Source organism: Rhagoletis zephyria, unplaced genomic scaffold, assembly GCF_001687245.7.
Source record: "Rhagoletis zephyria isolate East Lansing unplaced genomic scaffold, Rhagoletis_zephyria_1.1 Rzeph_scaffold_03181, whole genome shotgun sequence".
Taxonomy (NCBI): domain Eukaryota; kingdom Metazoa; phylum Arthropoda; class Insecta; order Diptera; family Tephritidae; genus Rhagoletis; species Rhagoletis zephyria.
In genome coordinates, this window is record NW_016160264.1 from 38,510 (window position 1) to 50,511 (window position 12,002).

The 12,002-nt window shown below is 31.4% G+C and overlaps 1 protein-coding gene and 1 long non-coding RNA gene across 3 annotated transcripts in view; one reads left to right on the plus strand and one right to left on the minus strand.

The window, feature by feature from the left end:
- LOC108368555 (rho guanine nucleotide exchange factor 25) overlaps positions 1–7,072 on the minus strand; it is a 35,420-nt gene extending 28,348 nt beyond the window's left edge. Inside the window, exons 1-3 of one of the 2 annotated variants that reach the window (XM_017623422.1) lie at positions 6,349–7,066; positions 2,154–2,306; positions 1,528–1,861 (exon numbers count right to left, since the gene is read on the minus strand). In XM_017623422.1, the coding sequence (XP_017478911.1) occupies positions 1,528–1,861; positions 2,154–2,306; positions 6,349–6,641 (780 nt within the window). In that variant the 5' untranslated portion in view covers positions 6,642–7,066. Of the gene's footprint in view, positions 1–1,527; positions 1,862–2,153; positions 2,307–6,348 lie in introns of both variants that reach the window. The other variant, XM_017623423.1, reaches the window with a different exon arrangement.
- Positions 1–12,002, plus strand: part of LOC108368557 (uncharacterized) — a 42,853-nt gene that overhangs the window by 23,269 nt on the left and 7,582 nt on the right. The window contains exon 2 of the long non-coding RNA XR_001848392.1: positions 4,785–4,871. This is a non-coding gene — a long non-coding RNA (uncharacterized LOC108368557). The remainder of the gene's footprint in view (positions 1–4,784; positions 4,872–12,002) is intronic.

Genomic DNA, 12,002 nt, shown 5'->3' on the forward strand with positions numbered 1-12,002 from the left:
CAACTCGATAAACTGATATTACATTGAAATTTCGATGACTCGATAAATCTTGAAAATCGACAAATTTCAGTAAACCAGTAAATATCAATAGTTCGATAAGTTGAAAGAATTCGGTGCATTGCGATAACTCGATAAATTTCGTTAACTCTATAAATAAGGACAATTCAATAAATATCGATAACTCGATAAATTTCATAAACTTAGAAAATTTAGATAGTCCCACAAGTTTTAATTGCTCCGTAATTTCCGTAAACTAATTTCCCGTGTCTATAAACCAAGACCACTCAATATACATTGATCAATTTGAATAATTCGATATGGTGCGATAACTCAATAAAGATGGATGACTCGATAAATCCCGTAAACTATAAACATCGATAATTCGATAAATTTCGGTAGCTTGATAACTTTCGATAACTACTTTTTTTATAACTGAATTTATTTCGAATCCTATCGAAATATTTCAAAAAATTGTTAACCTTTCAGTTACCCTAATTCTTCTGTATTTCTATTTTTTCGTTTTCGTTTTTATCTTCAAATTTGCCTTCACTATTTCGTCTTCATCGTTTTTATCATTTATTTTTTCATCATCACATTTATCTTTATCACAAAGTTTAATTTCAAATCCGAAAACAACTTAAATTGAACAGGCTGCAACAGCAAAACAACTACATATACACAAATACGGACATTTTTAAACGACGATTTTAGCCGTAATCTTCAACCATTTTTAAAGCGACCCCTAAAATATTTTTAAATTTTGAAATTTTCATGGATGTCTTTACTTTGCACGTGCTGAAACAATATAAATAGGTGTCCCACACAAAATTTAAATGTTGATGTTTTAAGGGCCACCCTAATACATTCATATGTAGGCAAAGTAAGTCATCTTTGCTGTAAACAAATTGTTTTGATTGATTGTCAGAGATAATTCTACTGTATTTTGGCAACTGGGAGTGTGGTAATTCGATGCACTGAAATATGCAAAATATAAATTTAAAAATACGTGATTTTCTTACTTTTTAAGCTTATTTGGGGCAATAACCCATACACTCCATATCAGGTCAGCAATTATAGCGAACAATCAGGCATCAGGTACCCTATTCAATAAGAAGAAGAAAATTTACCTCCACCCGCGACAGTTAACTTCCACTATAATTTTTCTTTAATTTTCTTTGCATACATAATTTTTACAATTTTCTCTATTCGCAAACATTTAGCCTCAGAATTCTGTTTAACACCTGTTGGATTTATGTGTTTGCTTTTCATGAAATTTTGTTCTCATTCGTTCCACCTGATGAGCGCTGCCCACTTGCCGGTGCTATACAATATTTTACTTGCATGCATTGCATTATAATTTTGCACAACGATATTATTTGCAGAATTTGTAAAACTTTTCAAATATAATGAAGTATTCCTACATACCTACTTACATAGTATATTGGCTCTCATCACTAATGCCCTACCTACCCAATTTTACATTTTTATTAAAAAAATAAATCTACTTTACTAAATATTCATACTCACGTCGAAAAACACGGAAAACTCATCGAACAAGGCCTTCAAGTCCCGTTGATTGCGCAACATTAGCGGCAGGATTTGTTGCTCGTGTAGCGCCAAAATATCCTCGACATTGCCCAGCAGCCTTTGGCGGTTGTCAGCACCTTTGAGCGCATCGGGCGCATCCGCACGCGCATCCAATTCACCATAATTCTTCAGGCCTTTGCTTAAATTATTCACATAATTCGCTTCGGTCTGTATTAGCTCGTCAATGATGAAGCTGATCTTCTTTGATGCGTAAATTTCACTCTGATCGCAGGGAAAGAGATTCTCCAGCGAAAGTGTATCTTCATCCTCGTGACTGTGGTGTGCAGGAGAGAAATTAATAATAATAATTTATTACATTGATTTATTTTCATTTTCATATAATTTAAAAGTTTTCGTTAGTTTCCAATTTCTCATACTTTTTTTTTTATAAAAAATAGCGTACTCGATTAACCTTAAATGCAGCATTTATTGACTAGTGTAATGCTTATAATCACTTCAATTAATTTGTAACAATTAAGATTTAAATAAGCCTTCAATAAAACTTTAAACACACCCACATCCACTAATTAAAATGTAGACAAATACAAACAAACACAAACACTTACTATTCATCACTGAGTATTTCGGGCAGACAGGGCGTATGTGGAATGATGATGGGATTGTTGCCATTTTGGTTCTGTAACAAATTGATGGAATTACGTGCAGATGATGGTGGTGATGGTGTACACACCGGCGCTGAAGGTATAATTGTTATGGAGCTGGAAAACGAAACAAAACACACACAAAAAATGGGCGTGGCACATAAAAAGGGATATCGAACAATAATGAGTATACAAATGCAAATGGTGTGTAGATATGTATGTATGTATGTATGCAAATAAAAATGCATTGGAAGATACATTTAATCGTGTGCTGCTTTGCAATTTTTCAGTGAAAAAATGTCTTCAACATTGTTTTTACTGAACGCAACCATACAAAATAAAGATTTCATTGAATTTANTATAATTGTTATGGAGCTGGAAAACGAAACAAAACACACACAAAAAATGGGCGTGGCACATAAAAAGGGATATCGAACAATAATGAGTATACAAATGCAAATGGTGTGTAGATATGTATGTATGTATGTATGCAAATAAAAATGCATTGGAAGATACATTTAATCGTGTGCTGCTTTGCAATTTTTCAGTGAAAAAATGTCTTCAACATTGTTTTTACTGAACGCAACCATACAAAATAAAGATTTCATTGAATTTAACTTTCTTTCTTCTGCCTTATGCCCATACATATTTGTTTATTTTATTTGTAAAGAAAAATACAATTTATAAAAAATTAAATATATTTATATGTACACATACATAGGTTAACTGATTTTATGAAAAAAGTAATTATTCAAAAATTTAATTAAGTGAAAGCATTAACTTTAATTTACCCCTCTTGAATTTGTATCAACGGAAAAAATACGATTTTAGCGAAAAATAAAAAAGTATTTTAGAAGAGGGCGTTTAAGATAATAAAACCTTTAAAAATAAAAGAAGTATTGATATTTCAAAAAAACGTACAACACCACCACAAAAAATTAAAAAAAATTAAATTGTTAACCGGCGCACAGTGGGATTTCAGCGGAATAAATTAGTTTTTTAACATTCAGTGTTTACACTTGGATGGTTAGCCTTATAAAGCAATATTTGAATAAGAAAAATGTATTATAACAAATTCTTGTCAATTCTTGCTTTTTTACAAAAAAAAATATATGAAAAATTTAAGTTTGTTAGTTATAAAATTTTATTATTACGACTTTTGTTCAACTGAGCAATGTGTTCTTCTGATAACTTTTGTTTTGATTGATTTTGTTTTTTTTTTGGTAGATTCATATAAATATAGGTATGTATGTTATTTATGTACTTGTCCAAATAAAGAAAAAATCAGTGCAGACGACCAAATATTTTAATAAATATAAGAAAACAAAAGCTAAATACTAGGTTAGGTTTAAGTGGGAGTCGTTTTTTCCCTGTTTTATGTCCATAAATGTTGTACCACTCTGTGCGGCGTATTGTCTTAAAATCGCAAATTTATTAATGTAAAATAACGGTTAAAATGAAATAAGGAGATTTGTAAGTATTCTTCATCTTACTTATTTTCTTATGCAAAATGTGTGGACAAACTGACGCCAATTAAAGAAAAAGAATGAGTGTAAACAAGTCGTTCACCAATACTAAGTTTTTTCGTGTACATAAATATATACATATGTATTTATGTATGTATTAATTCAATATCAATTTATAGCAAATTATTAATGTTGGAGCTAAGGGCGCAGTATTTTTAAAGAGCTTCTGTAGGTGGTAAGTGTATTGCACAGAAACACGCATACGACAAAAACAGAACAAATTCACAAAACGTACATAAAATAAATTGAACACCACAAAAATCAAGATAAAGCAACACAAAAACGTTTAAAATAGTACTTTAGGCTTGATAATTTTGTATAAGTATTACTTGTTGCTGGAGAAGGGGAAAGTTCATAAAAATATTCTAATCTTATCAATTAAGTTTTTAAAACAATCGCATGACTCAGGCATTTAGAAGTCTTGTTAATCACTTGCACTGCTCACTGCAGTTTTAATTTACGCTTGTAAAGTGTGTGACAAGGCATATTGAACAGGTAGTAGCGGTAGAGCAGCTAATTTGTTTTTTTCCCCCGAACTATTTGGTCTCTAAAATGTTAAATCTTGGTAATTTGTTTTTACAAAATTCTGAACTGTCAAAAATTATTTGAAAGTTAAACCTTTTTTCATACAAAAGATGGATCGATACTTCTGGAAGCAAACAAATTTACTAAGAAGTTGCAGCAGTTTTATTTTCTTTTATAAACAATTTTCTTTTTCAATTTTTGTTTGTATTTCACATGGTACACTTTGATGTTAAAAAGAATATATATATACATATACTACCTTTTTGACGCTTTCGACGCCAGAAGCAACAACAATATACATGTGTGTAAATTTTGTTTTTGCTCTAATGCTACTACCTATTTAATATGCCTTGGTCTGTGCCCATAAAATTCGTATTTCTCGCGAGCGATTTTATTTACTAAAACGATTATAAAATTTTTTTCGTATATGCTGTTTTATTTTGTTTTATTTTTTCTATGTTTTTTAAAATACATTCCTATTTCCTTTTCAATAATATACATATGTATATGTTACTTATTTTCACTGCATTTTGTCTCATTCCAGATTGATTATAGATGCATACGTCATTATGTATGGGGATGAAATGTTCACATGGAAAGCACGTATCCCACTTAAATATTCATTTAAAAGGTATGCAAGTTTGTATGTAAATTAGTAACTATTCACATATACTAGACAAAACTACACATATATATTTCTTATATAATTTTTTTACTTCTAACAAAGAATACTTGATTTTTTTTTATTTTTTAATTGAGAAAAGTCTACAACACATAAAGGTATCCACGAAAATTTCACATTTTTAGGGGTCGCTACCAAGGTTAAATTTTACTAAATTCTGACGTGAAATCTGAAATATTTGACATATTATTGAAACTTATTCATATAAATTCGTAGACCCGCTAAGTTATAGCTGGTCCAAGTCAAAATTTTGTTGAATTTTCGCGATTAAAAAAAACAATTATTTTTTCAAACACTAAATTTACTTTTTAACAAGGTGTACAGCCTACAATTGTAACCGAACTCCAATTGCAGTTTTATAGCCTATTAAATTTTTGTGCAACTTTTAAAAGGTTAAGAAATTGCGTTTATTTTTAATAATTTTTTTCTTACTTTCGTGCACATTTTAAGTACATAAGCGGCATAAAACAAAAATTCAGTAAAAAAAAATATTAAAAATCAACGTGAATTCTTAGCCGCTTCAAACTTGCACTTTATAAAAATTCAATTAACCTTAAAACTGCACATCTTTACCTTAATTCGCAATGGCCCTAACCAACAAATTTTTTATTTTATAGGAGAAGCAAAAAACATTATAAAATATCAAATCATGCATACGTATAGGGCTTTAACACCGCTGTTTTTGGTAGTAACACTCTCAAAATTTTAGTGAAGATGTACTTTGATATATCCAACCAAAATCTGTAGTGTGTGAATAAAGTGCATAGCCTTTGAATACCCAATTTTTTTTTCTAAAAATTCAAAAAATATTTTTTTTTACTTTTGGTGAAAATTTAAATATAACATTTTTTCGTTTTGTTCGTTTCGTTTTTCGTGCCTAAATCTACCATAAGGCAATTTTATAAATTTAAAAAAAAAACTAAAATCATTTTTTACTTAAATTTCTTGCGCAAAATTAGCTGTAAGACACCTTTGAATAAGTCGTTATTACTAAAAGTATTTTTCCTAATCTTATCGACATTAATTAATCACATTGCTTGAGTTTAAACTAAATTTAGTTACAAAATTAAAACTAAAATTCGGCAAGAATGGTAGGCTGCAGAGTTTAGTAAAGTAAAATAAATTTCGCATTGGCACCACTGAGCTGGGTAGCGGCCCGTAATTTTAATTTTTAAATTTTTAATTTTCAGGGAGGCCTTTATTTTGTACGTAGCTTAAAATGAAGGGGCTCCCATGATATGGTTATTTTAGGGGCCACCCTACTACACACACATATTACTTTCTCCCCTTAAGATGCGATCTTTTCAGAAAAATCACACTCTTAATAATATTTTCATTGCTTAAAATGCCGGCAAAGCTGCGACTGCAAATTTTAGTTATTATTGATCAAATATTTATTAAAATGTATTTGTAATCCGACACCTACTCTTCACAATATTCACTCTTTTGTTTTTGCAATTTTCCATTCGCTGCGCTATTGGCCGCTGTTGTTTTTCCATTAGTTGCTGCTGCTGTTGTTTTTGTTGTTGTTTTTGTTGGTGTTGTGCCATCTTCGGCTAACAAATTTGACGCGCTACTTAACTCACTGGCCGCCTTCACTTTACGCGCTGTTTGATCGGTTAGAAACACATTTAGCAATTGTAGCAAAGCGACAGTGATAAATGGCAAGGCGGCAGTGGTGGCTTCGAACCACGATAACTGTATCAGACCGTATAACATTTTCGAAATGCGTAGAAAGCGTGGACGGGGCGAACAGTGGTGACAAAGTACCGATCGCGTCAACGCAGTCGCGAAGTTAGGTCACTAACTTTAAATTACTTTAATTTTGTCTAAACACTTCTTTTACTTTCATAAAATTTTTGCTTCACTTTAATGCCGCATTTTAAGCTGCTAAATTTTTGGTTTTTTGTTTTGCTTTCTTAGCGAAAAGAAATTTCCAAAAATTAAGTCGCACACATCACATCGTTGCGCGCTCGCCAACATCGACGCCTTTACGACACGCGATCACAAACTCAACTGAATGCGACATTAGCTTTGCTATAAATTTTTTAGTTTGCTTAATTTTTTGCCATAATAAACGTAAAATATTTATGAGTATCTGTCCTGACAAATAATTTGCACAGCTGAACTTTGCAAACAGAGAGCAAAATGACAAAATATAATATTTACTATACATACAAATGTATCTGATGGTTTGCTCGGAGCGCTGTTTGTTTTGAATGAGCAGTTGGCTTAAGAGCTCATCGAATGATAAGCGAGATCGCAGCAGTTCCAATAGGCCTGCTTATGTATGACTTATATAAAATCGTAGAGAAATATTCGCTCATCCAATCTCTCTACCACACACTGAAGCTCCCTCTCTGTTTTTGATACTTAAATTTTTACTTACATACGTATGTGTGTATGGGGATATTTTATAGCAACTTGTTATCAAGTTGTTTATAAACAAATGATAAACATCTCACTTACCGCGGGTTCCATATTAGTCTTCTATTTTATTTTATTTTATTTTTTAATCACCTGTTGTGTTGGCTTTTGTATCTGGTAAATTAATTTGTTGATAAAAACCCAAAATAATTTCGTTATGATTTTACTGCTCTGCAGAGATAAAGTGATATAATTCTGGGAATTACTATTGTACATATGCACAATAAATATAAAGCGAACATAGTAAGTCGGCATTTAACTTAATTCATTATACTACACAGGCTTTTCGCCATATATATGTATGTATGTATGTATATGTACTTACGAGGCCTGTTTCATATACCTTTGCTTGCATATTGTGTAATCTGGTGTTTACATATAAATGCGTTTAGCTTTAATGTAGATAGATCGTTTCAGACAACACCACCAGCTGCATCGCTCCGCGCCGGTCAATACCAAATGAGGCTTCAGAGAGGGCGGTTTTCCATCGTATGACTTCCTTAATCTGATACTGCGGAAAACAATCGACAATGACATCCTTAGAGTATTCAAGAGAGATATTATGAGCTGTATGGGCTCATGGAAAAAATTGGAATTATTGAAAAAGAGGGCGTGGCAAATTCAGTTTGTATGGGGAGGTGCCAATTTTTTCCATGAGTTTGGCGACGATTACTTCCAGAGATATTTTGTGTGAAAACTTCAGTTTGTTTGGCAAGTGCCACGCCCCTTCATATATCGAAATTATTTTTCTTCTATTATCATCCTTTGGGGGTCTAGATTCGATATCCAAAATTTCAAAAATAACGGTTCTCGAGTTTTTCGATAAAAAAAAACAGTTTTCAAAATATATATCTGTATAGATATCAAATTAAAAACATTTTTTAATTAAATGCATCCTATGGAAAAATGTTAAGGAATCATTTTTTAAATAATTGCAGGCTTTTGAAATTAATTTCAATTATGTTCCATTATGTTTTTTTCTTTCATTTTTCAAAATAACCAAATAAAAAACTAGAGGTTTTTAAAAAATCGCCATGGATAGACCGACGCGAAATTTAATTATCTTTTATTAAAAAAAAAGCAACTTGAAATCGGTTCATAGTTGTGCTCTCAAAATTGATTTGTCTATAGCAACGTTTTTTGCCCCACTGTGCGGCGTATAGCTAATTTAGAATAACAAATTTCCGTTATATAGGAGGTGGGCTTAGGTATTGCCTAATTTAAAAAATGTTTGCTGCCTTGCTTAGTAAGAAAAGAAGATTGTTGTAACCACCAAATTTGCTAGAAATTGGTGCAGCTGTTATTGAAATGCTTACATTTTATTATAATTTGGCAAAAGTTTTTTTTTTCTAGTATGTTTAGGCGTGGTTTTATTCCGATTTCGTTTTCAAATCCCTACCTATCTTGGCTAAAGGGCTACCTGGTGGGTATAAAGATATAAAGATTTGCTGAGACATCTCACGGAGCGGCGATTGCCTTCTTCTTTCTTGGAACTGTGGTACGTCGGAATTTTAATGCTCTCACCCAATAGGATTGTTCTATATCTAAAAAATATAACCCCATATTTTATTTTGAAATAAAAAAATATTTAGAAGTCGCTCAAAGCGCTTAGAGTTTTCCATGTATTATATATGAGAAAAAACAACTTGTTGATACCCAATTATTTATTTAAAAGTTTTTTTAATACTAAAGACTCTTTATTTATCTCCATTGCATTTTCTTTGTATGTGCATTTTTGGCCGCAAAAATAATAACTGATAACAAAAATCGAGAAAATACTCGTTTTGAAGGCTGAAGAATTTTCTTTTAAAAGCTAACCACCTTTAGCAGCACATATTGACAAGTTTTAACAATATATAAATCCAAGTTTCATGCTTTGTGGAATATTAAAACAAAAAATAAACAAAGTTTTTAAAAATGTCGAACTTTTTAATTAGATTTCTTAGAAAGATTTTGAGTACCTAAATATGTAGTTTATAGCCCATCAAATTCTGGTATAAAAAAGTGCAGGTCTAAAGTAAATAGGACTTGCCGTTGATTTTTGACATTTTTTTTTTGCTGACGATGTTGTGCATTTTCATCTATTTTAGTTATTTATGTGGAAAAAAATTCCAAAAATGAACGGTAAGCCCAGCTACTCCAAACTTGCATTTTATTGTACTAAAATTGAATGAGCTTCTAAACTACATACGCCAAATCTATCTAAGCAAATTAAAAAGCTCGAAATTTTTACGAAAAATTGTTGAATTTTCCTTAAATATCGCACAAAGTTTGAAAGTTGGATATATACAGTGTTTTTTAAGAATAAACTCTATTTTTGTTAAAAAAAAACTGAAATTAAATAATAAAAAATTAGTTGTTAAAAATTTCAATATTTTGGGTGCTTATAATTATGACCCGGGTCTCGAGTTTTTGAGAGCAAACTAATCGAAAGCATTCAAAACGTCATTTCAAATTAACTGTGAGCCGGCGAATAAACATTTGTGTCACTTTGCGCAACGAATCGTAATTTAAACAAAATGATCTCAGCGCGATCGACAATTTAAAGAGAAAACTAGCAAAAGCAAAAACACTTGCAACAAATTAACGCCATCAAGTGCTGACACTTTTATACAATTTGTGATGTTGATCCAAGGCGTGGAAGCCAAATATTCTCGTACTACAATAGCAGACTTATTTTGTGCACACATGCATATTAGGGTGGTCAAACAAAAAAATGTATAGTCGGAACTTTAATGCCGCCACTTCCTAGAATTGTTCTATACCGAAGAAAATATACCACAATTTTTTTTTTTTTTTTATCAAAAAAATTTTAGAGAGTGCTCGAAGCGCTCGAAGTTTTCCATGTATTTTATATGGGGGAAAAAACTTTTCTTCCAATAATAATACCCAATTGTTTACTTAACCACTTTTTCATGGTAAATATATTTTACACAAAAACTGTTTAGTATTAAAAAATGGTTAAATAAACAATTGGTTATTATTATTCGAAGTTTCCTGAAGATAACTAGAGTTTTCCGGTCGAAAATATTGATTTTCAAGAACACTATACCTTAGCTACGAATAGTTGTTTTTCCCCATATAAAATACAGGATAAAATTGCAGCGCTCAAACTTTCTAAAAAATTGTTTGATTCCAAAAAATAAAAAAAAATTGGGTATGTTTGTTTCGGTATAGAACAACCCTAGGGGGTGGCCGTATTAAAATTTCGACTTTACTTTTTTTTAGACCACCCTAATGCATATATGTATGCAAGCTAAAGATCCGATGATCCAGATGCTACGTAGGACACACAAAACAATAAAATATGTACTCATATGTGGCTACAAATTTTTGCTAGAATTCGTGGAAATCTATTTTATTATTTTGAGTGTAGTTCACTGTAGCTAACTACTGATTTTATTCTAAAAATCAAATTCTCATTATTCCTTTACACATACGTAAGTTTTGTTTCCCATTAATTCCCAGCAATGATGTCACGCCATTCTACAACACAACGCTTGCGAATTCGGTGGCGTGCAACAAGTGATCGTCGCTCGATCGCGATTACCCCCCATGGGTATGGATTCTCGCAGCCCTTAAGCGACCGCTGATTGTTATGAGTGGCGCGTGACTCCGCGCAAGAGCAAATGACAGCTAATGCATATAGAGAATATTGTTGTGGGCGGCATAGTTGCCAACTTGGTGCTTTAAGCACTAGATTTAGTGCTTTTTGAAAATTAAAACGCCAAAAAAAATGGTTTAGTGCCTAGTGCCCTTTTTTTCTGAACTAAAATTTCTGAATTTACAAGAATCTACAAATTTAAATGCATTAAAATGCAAGCCATGATTTGTAATAAATATAGTTTAAAAAAANTAAAATGCAAGCCATGATTAGTAATAAATATAGTTTAAAAAAAAAACTAAAAAACACGCTTCTAAAGCATATCAAACTAAAAAGTAAAAAATAATTCTTAATATAAGTTGAAAATAATAATGAACAAAAAATACTAGTATTATTGTGAAAAAGCGTGGGGCGCTCATTGCCATATTTTTCGTCTATCGAGCAATCCACACTTTTTCACAATAATACTAGTATTTTTTGTTCATTATTATTTTCANATAATTTTAATTCGATTTCAATAATTTTCAACGTTTTGCTTCTATGTGGTACAAATTGGTAGGACGGTTACCGAGATACATATATGTGATCACAAGTAGGCGGTGCCACGCCCATTTTTCAAAATTTTATCATAAACGTATTTCTTGGTAAAGAATTGTTGCAAGCATCAATTTTGAATAAATTAGCTTCAATAATTACTGATTTATCGAAGATTTCGTATTTCTCTAAATTACCTTTATATGGGATGTGGGCGTGGTTATTGTCGGATTTTAAAAATTCTCGGCCATTTCGTATGTTATACCAAGGTTAACAACTGTGCCAAGTTTGGAAGAAATTGGTGCAGCGGTTACCAAGATATACACATGTAACCATAAGTGGGCGTGGCTACGCCCATTTTACAAAAATTTATAATATTCTTATTTTTCGTCTAAAACTTATTGTAAATATCAATTTTGAGTGAATAATCTTCAGTAGTTACTAAAATATCGCAGTTTTCGTATTTCTGAAAATTACCGTTATATGGGAGGTAGGCGTGGTTATTGTCCGATTTT